The sequence below is a fragment of the Pipistrellus kuhlii genome, unplaced genomic scaffold (genome assembly GCF_014108245.1).
Source record: "Pipistrellus kuhlii isolate mPipKuh1 unplaced genomic scaffold, mPipKuh1.p scaffold_m20_p_6, whole genome shotgun sequence".
Classification (NCBI taxonomy): Eukaryota; Metazoa; Chordata; class Mammalia; order Chiroptera; family Vespertilionidae; genus Pipistrellus; species Pipistrellus kuhlii.
The window spans coordinates 55,474,891-55,495,296 of record NW_023425562.1 but is presented as its reverse complement, the minus strand read 5'-3'; the positions used below and the strand labels follow the sequence as shown (position 1 = coordinate 55,495,296).

At 53.8% G+C, this 20,406-nt stretch overlaps 1 protein-coding gene across 1 annotated transcript; it reads left to right on the top strand.

The window, feature by feature from the left end:
• The first annotated feature begins 4,193 nt into the window (after nucleotides 1-4,193).
• Nucleotides 4,194-10,644, top strand: TCF15 (transcription factor 15). Its single transcript, XM_036419044.2, has 2 exons — nucleotides 4,194-4,822; nucleotides 9,492-10,644. Exons 1-2 carry the CDS (start codon nucleotides 4,301-4,303, stop codon nucleotides 9,564-9,566), a joined length of 597 nt encoding a protein of 198 aa, XP_036274937.1. The 5' UTR covers nucleotides 4,194-4,300; the 3' UTR covers nucleotides 9,567-10,644.
• The last annotated feature ends 9,762 nt before the right edge of the window (nucleotides 10,645-20,406 follow it).

The following is a 20,406-nucleotide window of genomic DNA, read 5'->3' as shown; positions in this document are numbered from 1 at the left end:
CAAACACCCTAAATGTAGGGGCTTACAACACCAATGATCATTACCTTTCTTTTTTAGTTATTTTCTCAGTTTCCGTGGGTCAGACGTTCAGGATCTGTATCCGAGGAGGCTCACTCACATGGGTGGGAAGTTGGTGCTGGCTGTCAGCTGGGGATGTCGGTTCCCCTCTCCATAGACCTCTCCACAGGAGAACTCGAGTGTCCGCATGTCATGGTGGCTGCTGTCCCCAGAGTGAGTGACTCTAGAGAACAGGCAGAAGCTCAGTGCCTTATCAGCTAGATTCGGAAGGCACATGCTGTGACGTTTGCTGTATTCTTTGGTCACACAGTCAGATCTGACCCAGAGGGGCCTACAGCAGGGAAGTGAATGCCAGGAGACCAGGATCATTGAAGGCTACCTGGGAGGCTGGCTACCACACCACAAAATGCCACGCTTGCAAACACTGTGCACGTGAGAGAGAAATACTTACCTTGTTGAACTGAACTTAAGGTTATGATTACGTATCTATGAGTCCTGGACAAAAAAGTAGGCCCTCAATAAATTCTAACTATTGTTGGTCTTTTTCTCCAAGTAGGTTGAGGTTTAGTACGATGTGTCCCCTCATCTGCACACACACATACACACATGTACCACCACCATCTCGGTCAAGGTTTGGTACAAAGTTGGTGTAGGAGGCTGCATTTTCGCCTTTTTATTCATTCATTCAGTCCATCAGTCCCTCAGTCAACAAGTATTCATTACTGCCCACAGTGTGCCAGGCTCTGGCCTAGGATTCTAGAATACATTCCCTGCCTTTAGAGAATGCACAGTCTAATGGAGGGGGCAACACAATGAGATGAAAAATAACCCAATTTCTCTGCCACTAGAGAAATGCAGATTGAAACAGGGGGTCAGATGATTCCAAGCACCAGGGACAATGTGGGGGAAGTGGTCTCTCATGCCCAGCTGGTGGGCATGTGGGGCTGCAGCAGGCCTCCTGCCTAAGAATCCTGCCCACCCCAGGAACACACACTGGAGTCTATGAAAGTCACACAGCAGAAGTTCACAGCTTCACTTGGGGACGTGGGAGGTGGAAGTAGCCACAGTGTCCATCACTAAAGGGATGGAAAGAGGAGACACGGGGAATTTATGTGCGCCATGCACCCTAAGCCACAGTCTTGAGTTAGACTCAGCTCACTGAGCCAAGTGTTGAGTAACCAAAATAACCCCAAAAACAGATCTGTAGAAATGACCATTTGCATAAATTTATAACACACTCACACAAATCAGCACTATATAGTTTATAATGATACATACTAATTTAAGGACAGGAATCAAACATATTAGAGTGAACCCAGGGAGCATGAGTGGGGAGGGGTGGGGGATTGGAATGGGGGGTTGAGGACAAATATGTGATACCTTAATCAATAAAGAAATTTTAAAAAAGAGAGAGAGAGAGAGAGATACTGTAAAGCTACCCAGTACAATATTGGTGAGGGAATAAACAAATAGGACAATGGCCGAAATAGGAAGCCCAGAAATAGACCCCATAAATATAGGCGACTGGCCTTTGACAAGGGAGTAAAGGCAACACAATGGAGCAAAGTCTCTTCAACAAATAGTGCTTGGTTGAGGGCACATCCCCAGTAGAGGGTGTACAAGAGGCAGCTGGTCAATGTTTCTCTCTCATCGATGTTTCTAACTCTCTATCCTTCCTCTCTGTAAAAAATCAATAAAATATATTTTTTTGAAAAGAAAAGAAAAGAAGTAAAGCAGGGTAGAGGGGAGGTGGCAGGGTGCTGGGAGGTGGAAGGGACAGGTGCTGTTTCAGTCCCAGCAGTCAGGGAAAGCCTCCTGAGGAGAGGAGAGGAGAGGGAAGGCTGGGGGAAAGGGAATGAGACATGGAGTTATCTGGGGAAAGGGCATGCCAGGCAGAGGTGAGCTCCAGGGTGAGTGAGGAGGCCAGTGTGCCCGGAGCAGAGGACAGAGGAGCCGAAGCCTCTTGTGCGGGGGGGCTGAGAATGTGACAGGACCCCCTCCCCACTCCCTGGAACAAAGCCTAGAGCAGAGTCAGAGCTGCCCCTCCGCCGCCCCTCACACACTGCCACCAGCTCCTCTCAGCCGGTGAGCGCTTGTGGGGGTCAGTCAGGCCCGGGCTTTTTTGGCATAAACTCAGGGAGCCATCAGCAGCCCGGCTAAGGGGTACCATTTTTCAGTTTTCAGAGCAGGAACCTGAGACTTCAAGGAGCAGCTCGCCTTGGGCCGGAACCCTCTCTCTGATGCCAGACCCTGGCTTGCTCCAGCCACATTGTCCTGGAATTCTTTGTTTACAACTCGCCTTCCCCTCTGGGCTGCCTGCAGGCCAGGCTCGGTCTCATTCATGATTTTTATTTTTCTCCCGGGGTCCCATGTGTCAAAACCTGCCTGTGGAGCAAATGAATGAATGAGCCTACCACGCCTGCCCCCTCCCGCCTTCCTTCGGGGCCAAGTTCACGCCCTGTTTGGCTTCTCCCATCAGGCTGGAGAGGAGAGGGGGCTGGACAGAGGAATTTCAAGCCACCTGAAAGTGAAGAACTGAAGAGAGGGGGTGAAGGGGGGGAAAGCGAAAGTGAAGGGCTCCGGGAGCCCCTGTAAGGAGGCGCAGACAGGGAAGGAAATCTCCCGGTAATAATTCATGGCTCAGGAAGCAGCAGCCTGGCCTGGGGCTGCCTGTGGGACTGGCCTCGCGGAGAGGGGGCTGTGCAACCTCCCTCTCTGCCTCAGGAAAGCCCAGCCTGGCCAAGGTCATGGTCAAATGAAGGGGCAGGGGGAGCCAGGTGTGGGAATAGACTTTTCTTCAGACAACTGAGCCTGGAGTCTTCAGGGGCTGCTCTCCCGGCAGCCAGGGGACAGCCTGCAGCCCCACCCCCCAATCTGGCCTGGGTCAAGGAAGTCGGTAAAGTGCATGGCAGGGCTGGGAAGCATCTTCAAGAAAGGAAGGAAAATGGAGCCAGAAAGTACCTTGGAGCCTTTCAACTCCACTCCCTGCACTCTCTCTGGCACTCCAGCTGCCATTGGAGCTGAAGAGAAAGTTATTGTCCAGGCCAAGTGGATGAAGTCTTGGCCAGTCCCCAGGATGGAGCTGGGAAGGAGGCATGAGTGACACAGGGACCCCAGACATCATCAGCTCAGCTACTCTTCCCAGAGCCTCTGAGGAGGAAGACATGCCAGACTGGACAATGTAAGGTTTCCTGAAGGAAGGCAGGCAATAGGGAAGATAGCCTCTGTGTGTGTGTGTGTGTGTGTGTGTGTGTGTGTGTGTGTGACACATATAATAGGAAGGAACTGAGACATATTTATTGAATGAATAAATGAATGAATGAGCTACTGGTGTTTTTGTCCTTTTATTTAAAAAACAAACAAACACTTTTATTGATTTCAGAGATGAAGGGAAAGAGAGAGCAACATCAATGATGAGAAAGAATCATTGTTTATAGCTGCCTCCTGCACGCCCCCTACTGGGGATGGAGCCCGCAACCCGGGCATGTGCCCTTGATCGGATTCGAATCTGGACCCTTCAGTCCGCAGGCCGACGCTCTATCCACTGAGCCAAACCAGCGAGGGCTAGTGTTTTAGTTCTTGCTTTGCTTTGGTTTTGTTGCTTTTTTGTCCTCGGGGATGTGACACCTTATTTGGAAAGATTATAATGTTTCTCCAAGTGTTCTCCATGGACATCTCCAGCGTGGATGTCCTGCTAATTCCTGGGCCCAGGTCCAGACCTGCCAGATCAGAATGGGAGGAACCAGGCATCTGTCCTGTCAATTCCCTTCTTCCCTTCCCCAGTCCTTACACAGGGGAGTTTCAGAACCACAGAATTAGAAGTTGAGGGCACAAAAACCCGAGCTGCTTTCTCCCCATCCTACTACCGAACGAGGAGGCTGAAGCCGGGCCAGAGGGGACCTGTTGGCAATCTCTGCAGGGTCAGGATGCGGGTACCAAGTCCGTTTTTGCGCACATGCCACTCGACCCATCCAGACTGCCGGCGGCGCTTGCCCGGCTCGCCCGCGGGGACCGGGAGCTTTCGGGGCGGGCCACCCGCTCCCGGGACGCTTTCAACTCGGGGGCCGGGGGCGGCGGGCGAGTCGCCATTGGCCGGGGCCCGGCGGGCGCGTCCTCATTGGCCAGGAGGGAGCCCACCCGCCCGGGCCGGGGCGGCCGCGGGGCTGGCCCCTCCCTCGGCTATAAGGCGGCGGCCGGCGGGGCCGTGGGAGCGCGCGGAGCGCACGGCGGGGCGCGGCCGAGGCTGGGGCGCGGCGCTCGGAGGGACGCGGTCCCAGTGCCCATGGCGTTCGCGCTGCTGCGCCCCGTCGGCGCGCACGTGCTGTACCCGGACGTGCGGCTGCTGAGCGAGGACGAGGAGAACCGCAGCGAGAGCGACGCCTCCGACCAGTCCTTCGGCTGCTGCGAGGGCCTGGAGGCGGCGCGGCGCGGCCCGGGGCCCGGGGGCGGCCGGCGGGCGGGCGGCGGCGGCGCGGGCCCGGTGGTGGTGGTGCGGCAGCGGCAGGCGGCCAACGCGCGGGAGCGGGACCGCACGCAGAGCGTGAACACGGCCTTCACGGCGCTGCGCACGCTCATCCCCACCGAGCCGGTGGACCGCAAGCTGTCCAAGATCGAGACGCTGCGCCTGGCGTCCAGCTACATCGCGCACCTGGCCAACGTGCTGCTGCTGGGCGACGCGGCGGACGACGGGCAGCCGTGCTTCCGAGCGGCCGGCGGCGCCAAGAGCGCCCTGCCCGCCGGCCCCGACGGCGGCCGCCAGCCGCGCTCCATCTGCACCTTCTGCCTCAGCAACCAGCGCAAGGGGGTGAGTGCGAGGCGCCCCGGGACTGCGGGCGGGAGGTCCTGGGGGTCAGGGCTTCTAACGGAGCAAAATGGGGCCGGAGACCCCAGTGGGGAGAGGGGGACGCGACGTGGAGTTCGTGGGGCGTGCGGTGCTCCCATCCCAGGGTTTGGTTGGGAGCAGAACCACTTGCTTACTGTCTCCCAGGCAGAAGGGGTGTAGGGAAGCCCAGAGCGCACGCAGGATTGAGACCAGCGATCTCCCACGTTTTTCATCTCATGGCACACATAAACTAATTTCTAAAATTCTGCGACACACCTCAACATATATTTTGTTGATCTGACAAAAAAAAGGTATAAATTTGATTCATTCACACCAGATCGCTATTGTTGTGTTGGCTCTTATCGTTTTTATTGACTTCAGAGAGGAAAGGAGAGAGAGCGAGAGAGAGGAGTATCAATAATGAGAGGGAATCATTGATCGGCTGCCTCCTGCACACGTTACATTGGGGATTGAGCAATGCCTGCAAGGAATGGAACCGTGACCTCCTGGTTCAACCACTGAGCCTTGCCAGCCAGGCCTGTTATCATCTTTTATTTGACAATCTAAAAGGAAAGAGGTCAGTGCCCCTGATTAATTAGTCAGGTATTGCATTAAAAACTCATCCAGGGAACTTACCCTCCTCTCCCCCACCCCAACCAAAGGTGTGATAGGAAGAGGGCACGAGGAAATAATAGCAAAGGCCATCATTTATGGAGCTCTTCCGATGTAACAGATGCAAGCACTTCATCGGGCTGGTGGTGATCCTGCCTGTGCGGCTGTGAGGCAGGGATGCCAGCACTTCCGCGGCTGGGAAGCCAGAGGCAGGTTCTGAGCTTGCCTGAGCTACCCAGACCTTGAAACAGTGGTCTCCTATCCAGAGACCTGATCCAAGGCAGGTGACGGAGAAGGGGATGCATACCTGCACCCCAGAGCCTGAGGTGCCCAGCTGAGGAGCAGTAGGAGTGAAATGGGGGTTTCCTGGGCAGCCAACCCCAGAGGGATGCAGTGTGGGGCAAGGGCACTGTGGACCCCGCTTGGCCGAGCTGGAATTAAGCTCCTCTGCTCTGCCATGGGGAGGGCTGAGAAGCAGGCTGGTGGAGTTGAATGGGGCTGGGTAGCCGCAGAGGTTGCCAGGGGCCTTTCTTGGCTAAAAGCTAGTTCTCCTGCCCAAGCCCCAAGGAGCCTGCTTCATCCCCAGCCTTTCCCTTTCTGACCTGGGCTGTTCTTGCAGGAAGGACTCTGGTCTGTGTGACAACTTTGGAGTCCAGCGGCTTCCATGGGTATCTGGGGAGGTAGAGGCTGAGAATGGCCCATAGCCCTCTCAAAAGTGAAAGTGCACGGAGTCAGGCCTCTGAGTTCCCCAGCCTTATGAGGTCCTGGCCTCAGATCACCCCTTTGGCTCATCAGACTCCCATTCGCGCCTCTCACACCCATGGCTGCCTCTGTTTCGCTGAGGGTCCCTGCTGCTCCCTGCTGTGGGCCCCGGGCTGTGCTTAGACTGAGTTGGGAAGTTGGCGTGGGCCTTCGAAAGCCAACCTGGGGTGTGGAGGGCCCTCTGTCTTGCTCCCCGACCGCCTTCCATGCTGCTGTGCCCCGTCGTTCCGCAAACCTTACTACCAACGGCCGCCTTTCGTCAGCTGAGAACATCCCCAAAGAAGCAGGTGTGGACCCTCACTCACCGCAGTCAGGAGCTCCCGCTGTGGGGTCAGGGCCACGGGCGAGGAGGTGAGGACAGGGATGCTGCGGCCTGATGGTGGGGACGGGGAGAGACTGAAGGGCTGTCAGAGCCCACAGGTAGCCCACAACCAGGGGGCTGGCTGGGTTCCTGGCCGATGCCTGGGAATGGAGTCAAGCAGGTGAGGGAGCACAGACAGGTGCTCTGGAAGCAGGGCACAGCAAGAGTTGGAGCCAGACCCGGAGAGGGAACAGAGAAGATGGTGAAGGTGGTGGGACAGAGAGGCGAGCCAGAGGCTGGCCAGTGACGGCGGTCTTGATGGCGTTGATCTACTGTGCTAAGCATTCGCCATGGGTTACCACCGCTCAGCAGCCTGCAAAGGAGGTGCTCTGGCTATCCACACCTGCTTAGAGATGCTGTCACTGGTTCAGATACACAGCCCATGGTGGAGCCAGGATTCGACCTCTGGCCTGGGTGATTGGGACGAGGAGAAAGTTAGTGTGGGATGGCCTGTAACTGCAGGCCCGGGGGAGAAGGTGTGTCTGTCGTGTGCCCATCGTAGGTAGGTTGGTCTCAGGTCTGTCCCGCAGGTCATGAACCCTTGCCTGGGTCTTGCTGTTTGCTTGGGATCTGTTACAGGACCAAGAGCCCAGCCAAATTTGGCTACAGAAGGCATGCTCTCAATCCACAGGCTCCTCTGGGAATCAGTGAAAGAGGCCCTCCTGGCCAGCTCTGGCCCCTCGTAGACTTGATTGGAAGGAAACCACCTGTCTTAGGGAGCTCCTGGGGCTCCCTTCTGAGATTTTGGGGGGTCAGGGAGCTCCAAAAGTCCAAACCCTATCCCTTCACTGGCTGGTCTGCTGTTGAGGTCACCATGGAAACAGCTCCCTGGCGGCCTTCTGGGGGAGAAGTACCAATTGTGAGAGAGAATTGAGTTCTTGTCTCTGCCCTGTTCCCCCTTTTATCGCCTGGGAGTGCGGGGGATAGGTCTGTCTCAGAGGGCCCTCCCCGGTTGATGCTCTCAGCTATGGAGCAGGAGTGGCACCGAGGGCTGTAGGGTGAGGAGGTGCCATGACCAGATGCTGCTGACAATACTTGTGAACGCTGAACACGTACTGTGTTCCCGACACTGTGCTTAGGGCTTTCTCAGGGTTCATGTCGGCACAGTAACTCCACTTCACACGTGGGGAACAGAGGCTCGGTGAGGTGGAGTCACTTGTCTGAAGTCCAGCAGGTAGTCCAAGGCATAGCAGAGGTCGAAGCTCACATCTGTCTCCCTGGAACCCTCTTCCTAGCCACGGTGCTTCCCAGAGCCCCTGGCCTGAGTTCCTAAGAGAGGCAGAAGCTGGGCCTCGTCGGGGCCTCTTCAGTGCTTCTGGCAGTTTACAAGCTGCTTCCACAGCTGCATGTGCAAGGAGAATAATCTTGTCCCCATTTCACAGATGAAGAAACTGAGGCTCGGCCCCAGCAATCTCATGGGACTGAGGTCTCAGTGACACCGGACTCGGGGTGGAGGTGGCTCTTCCTGAGGACACAGAGGAAAGGGTGGGAGGCCGGTTTTCTATCCCCCATCCTCAACTCTAAGCCCTCCTCCCCCTACCCCATCCCCCCTTCTCAGACACTCCTGCCAGAGTTTGTCTGAGAAGCCCAGGCCCCGGGCTCTGCTGGGACTGTGGCCTCAGCCCTCAAAATAGCCCTGCCTGTGAATGAACACGCTGTCCCTGGGCCCAGAGAGCCTCAAGGGAGGCTTGGCTCACATCTGGATGGATCTGCCCCAACCTGGGCCCAAGGGTGGAGGGGAGCAGGGGGCAGAGCTCCCAGACGGTCAGCCCTTTCTCCGGATGGCCGAGAGACGCCTGTCCCAGCACCTCCTAGTGAAGCCCAGAGGGTGAGACTGTACAGTGGCATTTCGGGCACCATCACGTCCTGGAAACAAGACAGACTGTTGGACAGCACGCACTTCCAGCCCAGCTCTTCTACCAACTGGCGGGGTGCCTCTGGGCCAGTCACTCAGCAGCTGGAGACCTTTAATGGCTGTGACCTCGCTGGCTTACAGTGAGGATAAAGCCCACGTGTCAGACCTCGGAATATTGGGCAGAAAATGCCCGTGGGGGGAGGGCCGGTGGTCTGCTACCATTAGCTCGGCTTCCAGAGGTCACCACTCATTCAAGCAGCATCCATTGGCACCTGCTACGTGCCAGCTCCTGGGCTGGAACGGGGGCCACAGAGTGAAGACCATTCCCCGAGCTCCCAGTCTGAGGGAGACAAAGAGAAACCCAGTGATTCCCCTCCTGAGATATCCTGGGGAAATGTCCCCGGAAAGGCAGGAAGTGCCGGCCAGTTGCAGGAATAGAGAAACCTTCCCAGGGAGACAGGAGCAGAGAGCATGTTTCCTGGCAGAGGGAACACGCTGAGGGAAGGCTGGGAGGAAGAATCCATAGTCTCCTTCTGAGGTCAGTGAGCAAATCGTTGGGCATAGAGCCAGGCACCGGGGAGAACCACTGTGGGCTTTGCTTTGCCCTTTAATGTGAGATAGTTATGTATTGGATTCTCTTTAAAAGGCAACTGACCACATAGGGAAGAAATGAGGAAGGTAAAATGCTTCTCTCCCATTCTGTCTGCCCACCACCAAATTCCTCCTCTCTGAGGAAATCTATGAGCAATTTCTTATGTGCCCTTCTCTCTCTCTCCCTCTCTCTCTCCCTCTCTCTTTCCCTCCCTCTCTCTCTTTCTCTCTCTTTCTCTCTCTCTCTCTCCATCTCAGCACATAGGTTCCTGTGTGCCTTTGTCCTTAAATAATGTTATCTCGACATCATTCCATTGCAGTTCATAAAAAGTTTCTTCTGCCCTATGCTGCAGAGAACTTTATCGTGTGGCTGTGATGTATTTATAAGTCCCGCATTACTGGGCATGGAGGTTCCCGCGTTCATTGCGATCTGACCCGGCTTCCTAATACTTGTTTCTCCCCTCCTGTAGAGTGGCCGCCGTGACCTGGGAGGCAGCTGCTTGAAGGTGAGGGGGGTGGCCCCGCTTCGAGTGCCACGGAGATGAGCCTGGACCCCGGTGGCATTTGCTCCAAGCAGGACCCTGGAGAAGGAAGCCGGAGGCCAGCCGCTGGGTGAACAGGGGAGAAGACCCCAGGAGCCGATCCTACCCCTCGATTGTATAGGGACCAGAGGACAAAGGCTTGGGCCCATGACCCCCTGGACAGGCCCCCTGGGACATCTCTACCCCACCGTGGAGAGCTGTGAAGACCCATCCAGCTGGCCCCAGCCCTGGCTGGTCAGAGACAAGGCAGAACTTTTGGAAAAACAAAGACTGTTGGTGACAGAGGGTGTGTGCATGTCTGTGCATGAGTGAGTGAGTGTGTAAATGTGTGTGTGTGTGTGTGTGTGTGTGAGAGAGAGAGAGAGAGAGAGAGAGAGAGAGAGAGAGAGAGAGAGAGGATGCGTGGATTTAAAATAAAAGGTATTTTTAAATAAAAGATGTTCCCAACTGAGGAAGGGAAGGGTCTGGGGACATCGGTGGCCAGAGGTGACCCTTCCCCTGGACCTCGGCAGAGGCACAGATGTCACCAGTGCTGCCCTGTGCCCGGAGGGATGGGCTGGGCGAATGCAGGAAGACCCCAGAAGTCAAGATCACTAAACGTTCCACATCGTCTTCTTGAATACCTGTTAGGTGTCTGGTGTAGTTGGCAAAGAAATCTTAATTTTATTCATTTTTGAATAAGGAATATATTCATTCACAGGGTGCAACATTCAAAAGGTACAAGAAGAAGGTATACAGTGACTACAAAGATGGGTGGTGCCAAAGGGTATCAACACCTCTCCACCTACCCCTTCTCTCTGCAAGCAGCCTCAGCCACCAGGTGTGATGCCCATTTCCCGTGAATAACCGAGCAAACACACTTCCACTCTTGACACAAAGGGTGCATGCTACACAAGCTTTCTGCTCCTTGCTTTTTTGTTTTGTTTTCCTCTAACTTGGCTGTCATCTCAGATCAGGTCACAGAGGTAAAGGGCCCCCTTATTCCTTTAGTGGCTGCTCATTCCACTCTGAATGTGCGATGCAGGCAGACCTCGGAGATAGTGCACGTTCGGTTCCAGGCCACCACAGCAAAGCAAGTATCGTGATAAAGTGAGAGTCATAACCTTTATGCTGCTGGAAGGTTTTTGCCTTTAAAAAAACGTCTATGAGGCGCTATAAAACGTGTGATACGGTGAGGTATGCCTGTACCTGAACCCATCTCCTATCCTGTCCTGACAAGTGGTTGTGTAGGCAGTTTTCCACCTGTACTAGAAGGGGGTATTCTTACCCTGTTTTGAGATGGTTTAGAGCACATGTGTCAAACACAAGGCCCGCGGGCCAAATCCGTCCCGCCAGGCCTTGCAATGTGGCCCGCACCACGCTGTCATCACTGCACTCCGCTGCGTTTCCATCACAATGACAGTTTATGACTGTTCAGTAAACCATTCGGCCCGCGATTTAGGCTGGATTTTAGATTTTGGCCCCTTCTCTGATTGAGTTCGACACCCCTAGTTTAGAGGAATGACGGCGCCTAACAGTGTGGGGCTGGCATGTAGTAGGGTGACAGTGTGAGATCCACCTACCTTTAAAGCCTCAAGTGGGCTCCCTCCCCTGCTGGAGACGCCCCAGATGCAGTGCCAGCTCCTGGGACCCCCGTTTTCCCAGCAGCCCCGGGAGGTGGAGGCTGGTGTTTCCCCATTTCACGGGTCCGGCTGAGACCGCGATGGGGACAGCTGGCCAGTGGAGCCGGCAGTTCATGGCTCTCAGGATCAGAGCCGCTCGGGGCAGAGGAGCTGGGAGAGGCTGCAGAGCCAGGCAGCGCCTGCTCCTAAAGGCATGCTCATGTGCCTATTGTTTAAATTAATTTAGCAAACACTTTCATTGTTTACCCACAAATCTAGCTCTGCAGTCCCCGCTCAGATCCTCTCTGCCATTCCTCCTTGGCCTCTCTGCCTGAGCCTGCAGTGAGCTGCCCTTTTGCAGATGAGCAAACACTACCCAGCACCCTCCCTGTGCCAGACACCACAGGACATCTGCCTCCCGGACAAACCAGGACCCCAGGAGACCAAAGGGGTCGCTGGAGTTGCCAGTCCAGGTTGGAGTAGGCCGTGAAATCACTCCATGTGGCCCGTTCGGTAGAAGAAGTAGAGGAAGGAGGGCCGCAAGGGGCCCGGGTCCTGGCCCAGGACAGCCTTCCGAGTGCCCTCTACCTTGCTTCCCCGGTGTTCCAGGGACACTCGTGTTCCCATCCCGTGGCGCTTCCCCCTTCGGGAGCTAATTAGGAAAGCACATTGCACTCCCTGTGCACACCCGGGGCCAGGGCCAGGCGGCCCCTGGCAAAGCCACAGGAAAAGGCCTGCGACCTCGTCAATGGCAGGAAGCCTGGGAGTGGGGGCAGCGCAGGCACTTGGGTGCTCTGGGCTGGAGGCCCACTGTTGCCACCAGATTTGCTGGGTGACCTCAGAAAAGTTGCTTGACCCCTCTGGGACTCCTTGGCCCGATCTCTAAGCAGCAAAAAACAGATGGGACAAAACGATAAGTATTTGTTTTTACCTTGTCAAATAGTTTTCATAGGCCATTTATACCCTGGGCAAATCATTCAAATTGTATCTAATAATATGCAGTGAAAAGTACTTACCTCCCAAAAGCCACTGCTGCAGGCAGTTTCCTGGGTGCCCTTCCGGAAAGGCTCTCAGGCGTCCTCAAACTGTTTAAAGTGGGGGCCAGATCACGGTCCCTCAGAGAGCTGGAGGGCCGGACTATATGAACTACTAATTCCTACTGTAACACCTCGGCTGCGCTCACTGCCCAAAAAACCTGGCGGGCCGGATCAGACTCCTCTGCGGGCCGCATGTGGCCCGAGGGCCGTAGTTTGAAGACGCCTGACTGATGACTGCTTCTGAAAGAGTATTAGTGGGGTTTCATTGTAAAAAAAAAAAAAAAAAAAAAAAATCAAATGCAGCAAGAACCTAGAGCTCTCACCCATCCCAAAGGTAAGCAGTGAACACGAATCCTGCAGAGTTCTTGTGAAACACACACAATCACTCACAGCTAAGCATGCAGCATGCAGGCGGGAACGTGCAATGCTGTTAAGTGTACAGCACAATGAGTTTCCGCGAGCTGAGACACCTGCATACCCAGCATGCCGGTCACGGCCTCCCCGGAGCCCCTCTTGCACTCCTTTGCTCAGACGGGGTTCTTTCGATTGTATTTCCTTTGAAGCAGATAACACGTGTGCGGAGCTCACAGTTCAGAAGACACAATAGAGAATAAACTTCCACCCACTCAGTTCCAGCTCACACAGGCAATTACTTAGCCAGGGTCTTGGGGATTCCGGCCAGATAGTCTTCCTAGATGCAGGCAAGTCACAAAGTGTTTTCACACAGGTTGTAACGTTTCACACACTGTTCTGTGTGTTTTTTTTTCCTTATCCATATATCTTGGAGACTCTTCAGTGCTAAAAGAGCTGCTTCACACTTTTCCCGGCTGCATAGTGTTCCGTTCTGCACGTTTTGCAGCCTGCTGTCTTCCTTGAGTTCCCGGGTAATAGTTAATGTCTACGAGCCTTTGTGAGCAGCAAGGCCAGCCTGACACATGTGACTTGACAGAGGACAGCTGCGGACCAGGACCTCTGGGGCCATTTGGCTAACACCCCTGCCCCCAACACACACGTTTTGCCATCGGGATGGGCCAGCCCCGCCAGGCTCCTCCAGGCTCCCTGAGTGCGGGTATCTTCGAGCTAGCGGAGTAAAGGCACTCAGGAAAAAGAAACTCGGGGTCGAGGGAGTGGATGACCAGCTTCAGCCAAGTCACCTGGGACCCTGAAGAGGAGGCTGAAAACTCCAGGGCACTTCTTCCACCCCCATGAGGGGCAGCAGCATGAGCAAGAATGATCTAGAGTTCATCATTTTACAATGAGGAGACCTAGCCAATACAGAGGAAGCAACCTGCTGGGCCTCCGGGAACTCGGGTCTCCCTCCTCTAAGGGAGAACACAGGGCTCCCTTCCCTAAGCCCACAATTGCAAGCAGGAAGGCCGCACCGATCGCCCATGGCAATGGGGTAACCAAAGCCCAGAGAAGGACAGCAATGGCCATGGTCACACAGCATTTGGAGCTGAGCAGAGCTAAGAAGGCCCCTTTCTCCAGACCAGGGCTTCTCCACCTCATTTAATTCCCCCTCATTGGCCCAAGCCACTTCCATTTTATTAGGCTCCTATTAGATTACACTTATACACACACACACACACACACACACACACACACACACACGCAAAACAGAATTCTGAGAGCTGGCATAATTGGCAAGTTAATTCTTAAACACCCATACACAGTCACAAGTAGAATGCATGACCATGAGAGCATTAAGTAGAGGATTTACAAACACATTAGGACACCCATGTAAAGTTGAAGGTCTTTATTCAATCCAGTCTGCAGGTTTTCCTTCACGTGGACATGACATCAAAAACCTAGACCTCAATGGAATAATGCAACACATGACCTGGATTAGATCCTGTACGGCACATCGAGAACATTATTGGGTAGTTGACAAAATTGAGGTAAGAACAAGAGATAAAAGTCTGTGTCAGTACTACATTTTCTGAATTTGCTAATAGCATGACAATGTAAGAGGGTCCCCTTGCGCTTAAGAAATACACCCTGAAGCATTTTGAAGGGGTAGAGGAACATGACGAGGGGACCTACTCCCAAATGGTTCAGAAAAAAATGTGAGAGGAAGAGAAGGATAAAGCAAATGTGGCACACTGTTACAACTTGTTGAATCCAGGTGAAGAGTACATGGGAGTGCTCTGTGTTACTTGTCACTTCTCTGTGTGTTTGTAAATGGTTGCAGAATGAAAAGTTGAGGTTGGGATTTTGGCCCGCTGGGATGTAAGGCCTGCCAGACGGTGCCCTGGCCCCTCTGACTCTTCCTCACCTCAGCTGCTCCAACAGAGGATGGAAAATACCCCCAGTGGACCCAGGCACCCCTGCCCACGGCTCTCAGGCCCTGTGCCCTCTGGGAGGCTAAGGTGCTCCCAGCCCCCAAGTCTCCTGCCACCATGATTTATGTCCCTGGGAGCCTCAGCAGCTGTGAGCCCCGGTCCCACCAGGCGGCCTGCAGGGGGGTGGGGGGCGCCAACTTTTGCTTCTCAGCGTGTCTAATTCAGACCAGACTCACAGGCCCCATGGGCCTCGGATCAGGCTCCCAGGGGGCCGGGGTCAGAGGGCAGGCCTGCATGGCTTGGAAACCCAGGAGGCGCTGAGGGTGAACTGGCTGCAAAGCAGGACCCGCCTGGTCTAGCGTGGCCTCTGCTCCTGTGTGACCTGGGGTGGGTATCTGCCCATCTCTGGGCCTTGCGTTTCCTCATCTCGGTACAGAGGGTGGACCAGAAGGACTTTGTAAACTGGGACACACTGGCCTTGTAGGAGGGAAGGCTGGTAAAATCTAGGAGTTGATTTCCCCCCCCCCCCCCCTGAATGCCCAGATCTTCAAAGGTTAGAAAAATGCCTTTTTTGAGGGCCTACTATGTGTCAGTCCTAGGTCTTCCCGCTTTACTAAGTTAATTAATACAGGCTATTCAACAAGTTTGTACTATCATTGCCCTATTTTATAGATGAGGAAACTGAGACCCAGGGAAGTTAAAGAACATGCCAAGGACTTGGTGTCTAATAAGCAAACGGATCTGAACCAGGTATTCTGGCTGCAGAGCTCCCCTGGGCTCTCAACCACAGCCCCACACGTCTTCCTCTAGTCCCATAAGGGCCCGACAAACTTGGCTTCCAGAACAAGGCAGGAGAGGGCATCCCCAGCCTGGCTCTTTACCCCGACCCCTGGCCCAGAGGAGCCCAGGACCCAGCTGCACCAAGGGCATCAGAGTCTGGGACGGTCCGGGAAGCTGCACCCCCCGCGGGCTCCCCAGCATTGCGGACACCCCCAGGACCAGAGAGGCTCAAACACAGGTTCCCAGAGAGTGTAAATGGAGGGGCCTCTGAACCTTCTCTCCTCAGAGCCCATTAGTCACCAGCGGGGACACTGAGGCCCAGAGCAGGCGAGGCGGTATCCCCAACATCACACGGAGAGTCAGAGAGGAGCCAGAACCAGTCATTGCCTGGTGACACGTCACAGAGCAGCGATGAGCATGAGAGTAAGCGACACTGATGTGACCCGCTGGTCAGAGACATCGCTCTGAGTGGCATACACAAGTGGTCTCAATCTTGCAACAGCATGCTCATTTCACAGCCTCGAAAAGCAAGCCCAAGCGAGGCAATGGTGTAGCTGTGACTCAAACCAGGGGGTCCGGTTCCAGATGCCATCACCTTCGCCACAGCAGGAAGGCATAGGGTAGAGTATGACTTCACAGAGCAACTTCAGGCGTGGGTCAGCCTGTCAGTCAGTTGGTCAGTCAACAAACACACAGTGACCTGCTCGTGAACCATGCAAGGCTCTGAGGATGATCAGAGGATAAGACAGGTGTGGTGCTTGCCCTGCGCAGGCCACGCTCTATCAGAAAATCAGGTTTTGGGCAGATAATAAAAATGTGATGGGTGCCCGGATATACCAAGGTTGCAGATTCCTAGTTCAGGGCACATATAAGAAACAGGCAATGAATGCATAAATAAGTGGAAGAACAAATTTCCTCTCTCTCTCTCTCTCTCTCTCTCTCTCTCTCTCTCTCTCTCTCTCTCTCTCTCATCAGTTAAAAAATTTTTTTAAAGAAAAAAATTAATGTGATGGGTGCTTCCAATGCTCATGGACACGTGTGACCAGGAACGAGGAAGCGGGGAAACTATGCTTCGGAGGCAAGAGAAGGGAGGCTTTGCCGAGTGTGAAAGGTTCTGCAAAGTGTCCAGCCCACCCCTGCATCAGCTGGCTGATGGGACGCCTGCGGGTCCCTGGGTCTCCCTGAATATAACCTGATAATCCCTGACATCTATCTATCCTCTGAGCAGCTCGGTGAAGCAGTCCCAGCAAGGCAAGCTTTGGAGAGTAGCAACAACCTCGCCTGACTGAGCACCACCCCTGCACCAGGCACTGCTCCAGCCCTGCCACTCAGCTACCCCCCCAACCCAGTGAGACACCCCAAGGTCCTACCGGACACCTGCATGACAGGCCCCAGCCTCACCTCCCTCCTCTACCATCCCCTCTTCCCCCCAACTCCTGCTCCAGGACGAGGTTCCCAGGCAAGATGCAACTCTCCCAGATCTCAGAGCCAGACGGCAGCCCCTGCCCACCGCACCCTCTGGCTGCCACCATGCTGCAGCATCTCAGGTGCCTCCCACAGCGCCAGCACATAGTGGGTACTTCGCAGATACCTGCCAAAGGACCCGGCGGCATCCTGCTGTCTCATCCTGCACACCGCCCTGCAGAGTCCATTTCCCCTTTTTCACAGACGGGAATCAGCAAGGAGCAGTGGCCGGCTTAAGGTCACACAGCGAGGAGGGCAGTGAGACCTCGAACCCAGCTCTGCGGCTCCTCTGTCTGCAGAAAAACCCACAGTTCCTCTGTCTGCAGAAAAACCCACGCCGCCTGCAAGCTCAGAAGACACTGGCAACGGGCCTTTAACCATAGAGGAGAGAGGGATGGGCCCGGCGCTCAGGGAGGAAAATAGGCGCTGACCAGCTGGGAACTCCGTGGGAATGTCTCTCACCCCCCAACCCCATCCCATCCCAATCTGTCCCCCAGGCAGCAGCCAGGGCAGGGCGAGGAAGGGGTCAGGGAGTCAGGCCATGGATTCCCAAGGACGACAGCCCTCCTGCTCCTGTGGGATGGCCAAGGAGCCACCCAGAAGCTGGGCCTGTCTTGCTCTCCCTACCCTCACTCTCCTGGAGGCAGCCGCCCCTCCACCCCTCGCCCACCCTCCCCCACGTCCCCTCCCCTCCCAGCCCAGACCCACCACCTCCTCCGCCCCCGGCTCTCAGAAAGCCCTGGAAAGGCTGCTTTCTTTGAGACAGGAAGGTGTCCTCAAGTCTCAGGAAGGAAAAACAGTCAAGCTGAACCCACCAAGACCGTCTCCAAGGGGCCGGGGCTGGCGCCGGGCCAGGACTGACATCACCTGGGAACTGCCGAAGCCGCAGCTGCAGCACGCCTCCTGAGGGGACGCGCTTTTGCTATTTAAAATAATAATAATAAAATAAAATAAAAACATTTCCAGTCTGGTGTTTTTAAATGTGCTTTTTATAGTGGGCCCCGGAGTGTGGGTGTGTTGGTGTCCCCTCTTCTCTCTCCTCACGTCCTGCCTCTCACACCACACACTGCAGCCTCTCACCAGTCCCAGCGAGTTCCTGGGAGTGCCGGGTGGAGCCTCCTGCCGTCTCTGACCCACCCCCTCAGATGATCTCTGATTAATTTTAATTTATAGAAAAATATTAAAAAAATATATCTGCTCACAAATTCTGTAACAAATTCAAAAGGTGCCTCAGAGCATCAGGCGAAAGCCAGTCTCTCCCCACCTCTCAGGCACCTCGTCTCCATCCCCCGAGGCAACCCTTCTTCTACTGAGGGCTTACTGTGTGCCAGGCACTCTCCTAACAATTATCTCATATTTCCTCGTTTCATCTTTATAAAAACCATAGGAGGCAGAGTGTCCATTGGCTATTGTCTTGTGAAGATTGCTGAAGATATTCTATGTATATAGGAGCAAATCTGGATCTATGATCTTACCCTCTCTCTCCTTAGAAATACAAATAGATGCTTTTTGTATACCCTGGTCTGCACTTTGCTTCTTGGGTTTTTTTTGTTAATCCTCCCGAGGATATTTTTTTCATTGATTTTTGGAGAGCATGAAAGGGAGGAAAAGAGGGAGGAGGGAGAGAGAGAAACATTGATGTAAGAGAGATATATCAATTGGCTGCCTCCCACACACACACCCCAACAAGCACCAAGGATCTAACCTGCAACCCAGGTATGTGCCCTAAACCAGGAATTGAGCCTAAGACACTTTGGTGCGAGGACTGATGCTCTAACCACTGAGCTATCGACCAGGATTGCTTCATTAAAAAAATATAACAAAATGATTCCATATTGGTGCATACAGAGGTTCCCCATTCACCTTCATAGCTGCATATTATTCCCTTATAAGGGAGGATGTACCATAACATAATTAAGGTGTCCTCTATTGGTGGACATGAAGGATGTTTCCAATCATTTTTTAACTTTTTATTGAATTTATTACGGTGACACCGGTTAATAAAATTAAATTGTTTCAGGTTTACAATTCTGTAATACAATACATTATTTGTATATTGGATTGTGTGTTTACCACCCTAAGTCAAGTCTCCTTTTCCCCCCATTTACTCTTTTCCTCCTCCCCCAACCCATTTCCCTCTGGTAATCACCATACTGTTGTTGTCTATGGCCAATATTTTCTCTTAGGAATAATGCAGCAATGAATAGCCAGAGTAATTTTCTAAAAGCTCTGATGGACCTCATCAGTCCAATATTTAAAAACTCCCCATTCTTCTCATTTGTATGCAGAAGGGCATCTGAATGGCAGGAGTATCAAAAATCCCTCCAAGACTGACGAAAGCTCCCCAAGTGTACCTGCTCCCCCCAAAAAGCTCATGGACAATCGGCCTTTGTGTGAGGTTCAGGGGCTCCTGGAAACCCCACTCATGGAGGCAATAGTGCCTACACCTCTCCCAGCTGTAAGGTGTGGCCATGGCTTTGAGCTGGGCAGTTTGGACGGACAGCTCTTCTGCGTCAGAGTTACAGGGCCTTGGGAAAATGGCTTAATTGCACCAGAGCTTTTTCTCATCTCTAAAATGGGGTTAATTATGGCAGCTTCCTCCTAGGATTGTGAAAAATAGACTGGATTCAGACTCTGAAGTGTTTAGCCTGGCACACAGATTGGCTGGCAGTGATTCTGACTGTGGTGGTGACCACAGAGGTAGTGGCAGTGGCGGTGGGATTGTTCTTATAAGGTAAATTCCAAACTCATTTATTTATTCAACAAATACTTACTGAGAACACACTGTGGACAGGGACTTGGGAAGGGCTACTTCACTACAGGAAGGACCACTCAGAGGTGCAGGTGGAAAGCCCCTGGTGACCAAGGTGAGGGCTGGCTGGGGGAAGGCACAGAGGCTGGTTGGAGGCCACTCGGTCATCCGTGTAGAAATGATGGCCTCAACTAGGTAACAGTCATGAAGGCAGACAAAAGAGGGCAGCAGCCAGCAGAGATACCCAGGAAGCAGAGGTGACATCAATATCTCCATTAAGAGGCTGATGGAGTGCGGGAGAGAGGGAGGAGTTGAGTAAAAAGGAGCCATTCATGCCCCTCCTTTGCCCATCCCTGCAAGGGCTTCCCATCACTCTTCCAGTGAAACCCAATCTCTCCGGGGGTCCAATCTCTGCTGCCCTCATCGCCTCCCTCCCTCCCTCCCACTCCCTTTGCTGTCTGAGCTCCAGGCACACCAGCCTCCTTGCAGTTCCTGGCACACACCAGGCCCATGGGCATCGGCCCAGAATGCTCTCCCCTCACCTATCCTCAAAGCTTGCTAATTCCCTTCATTCAAATCTCTGCTCAGATACCACCTTCTCAAGGAGGCCTGCCCTGACCACCCAAGCTAAAGCAACGCTACTCCACCAGTCTTTTGTTTTGTGTGTGGTATCATATACTAACATAAAATTCTCCATTTTAACAAAATTTAAGTGTACAATTCCATGGCATTAAGTACATCCACCACGCTGTACAGCCATTTTCATCATCCCAAACAGCTTTCCACCAATCTTTATCCCCTTGTCTTAGTTTTTCTTTGTAAGTCCTTACCACCTGACTCTGTGATACTTATTTATCTAGTTTCTTGTTTACTGCCTGTCTCCTTAGACTAGAATGGAAACGACAAGAGGACTAGGACTTTGCCTGT

What these genes read in the sequence shown, in the direction of transcription:
- TCF15 (XM_036419044.2), top strand. Translation starts at nt 4,301, where the DNA reads ATGGCGTTCGCGCTGCTGCGCCCCGTCGGCGCGCACGTGCTGTACCCG. An exon ending in TCAGCAACCAGCGCAAGGGG is followed by an intron (nt 4,823 to 9,491) that starts GTGAGTGCGAGG and finishes CCCCTCCTGTAG; the next exon opens with AGTGGCCGCCGTGACCTGGG.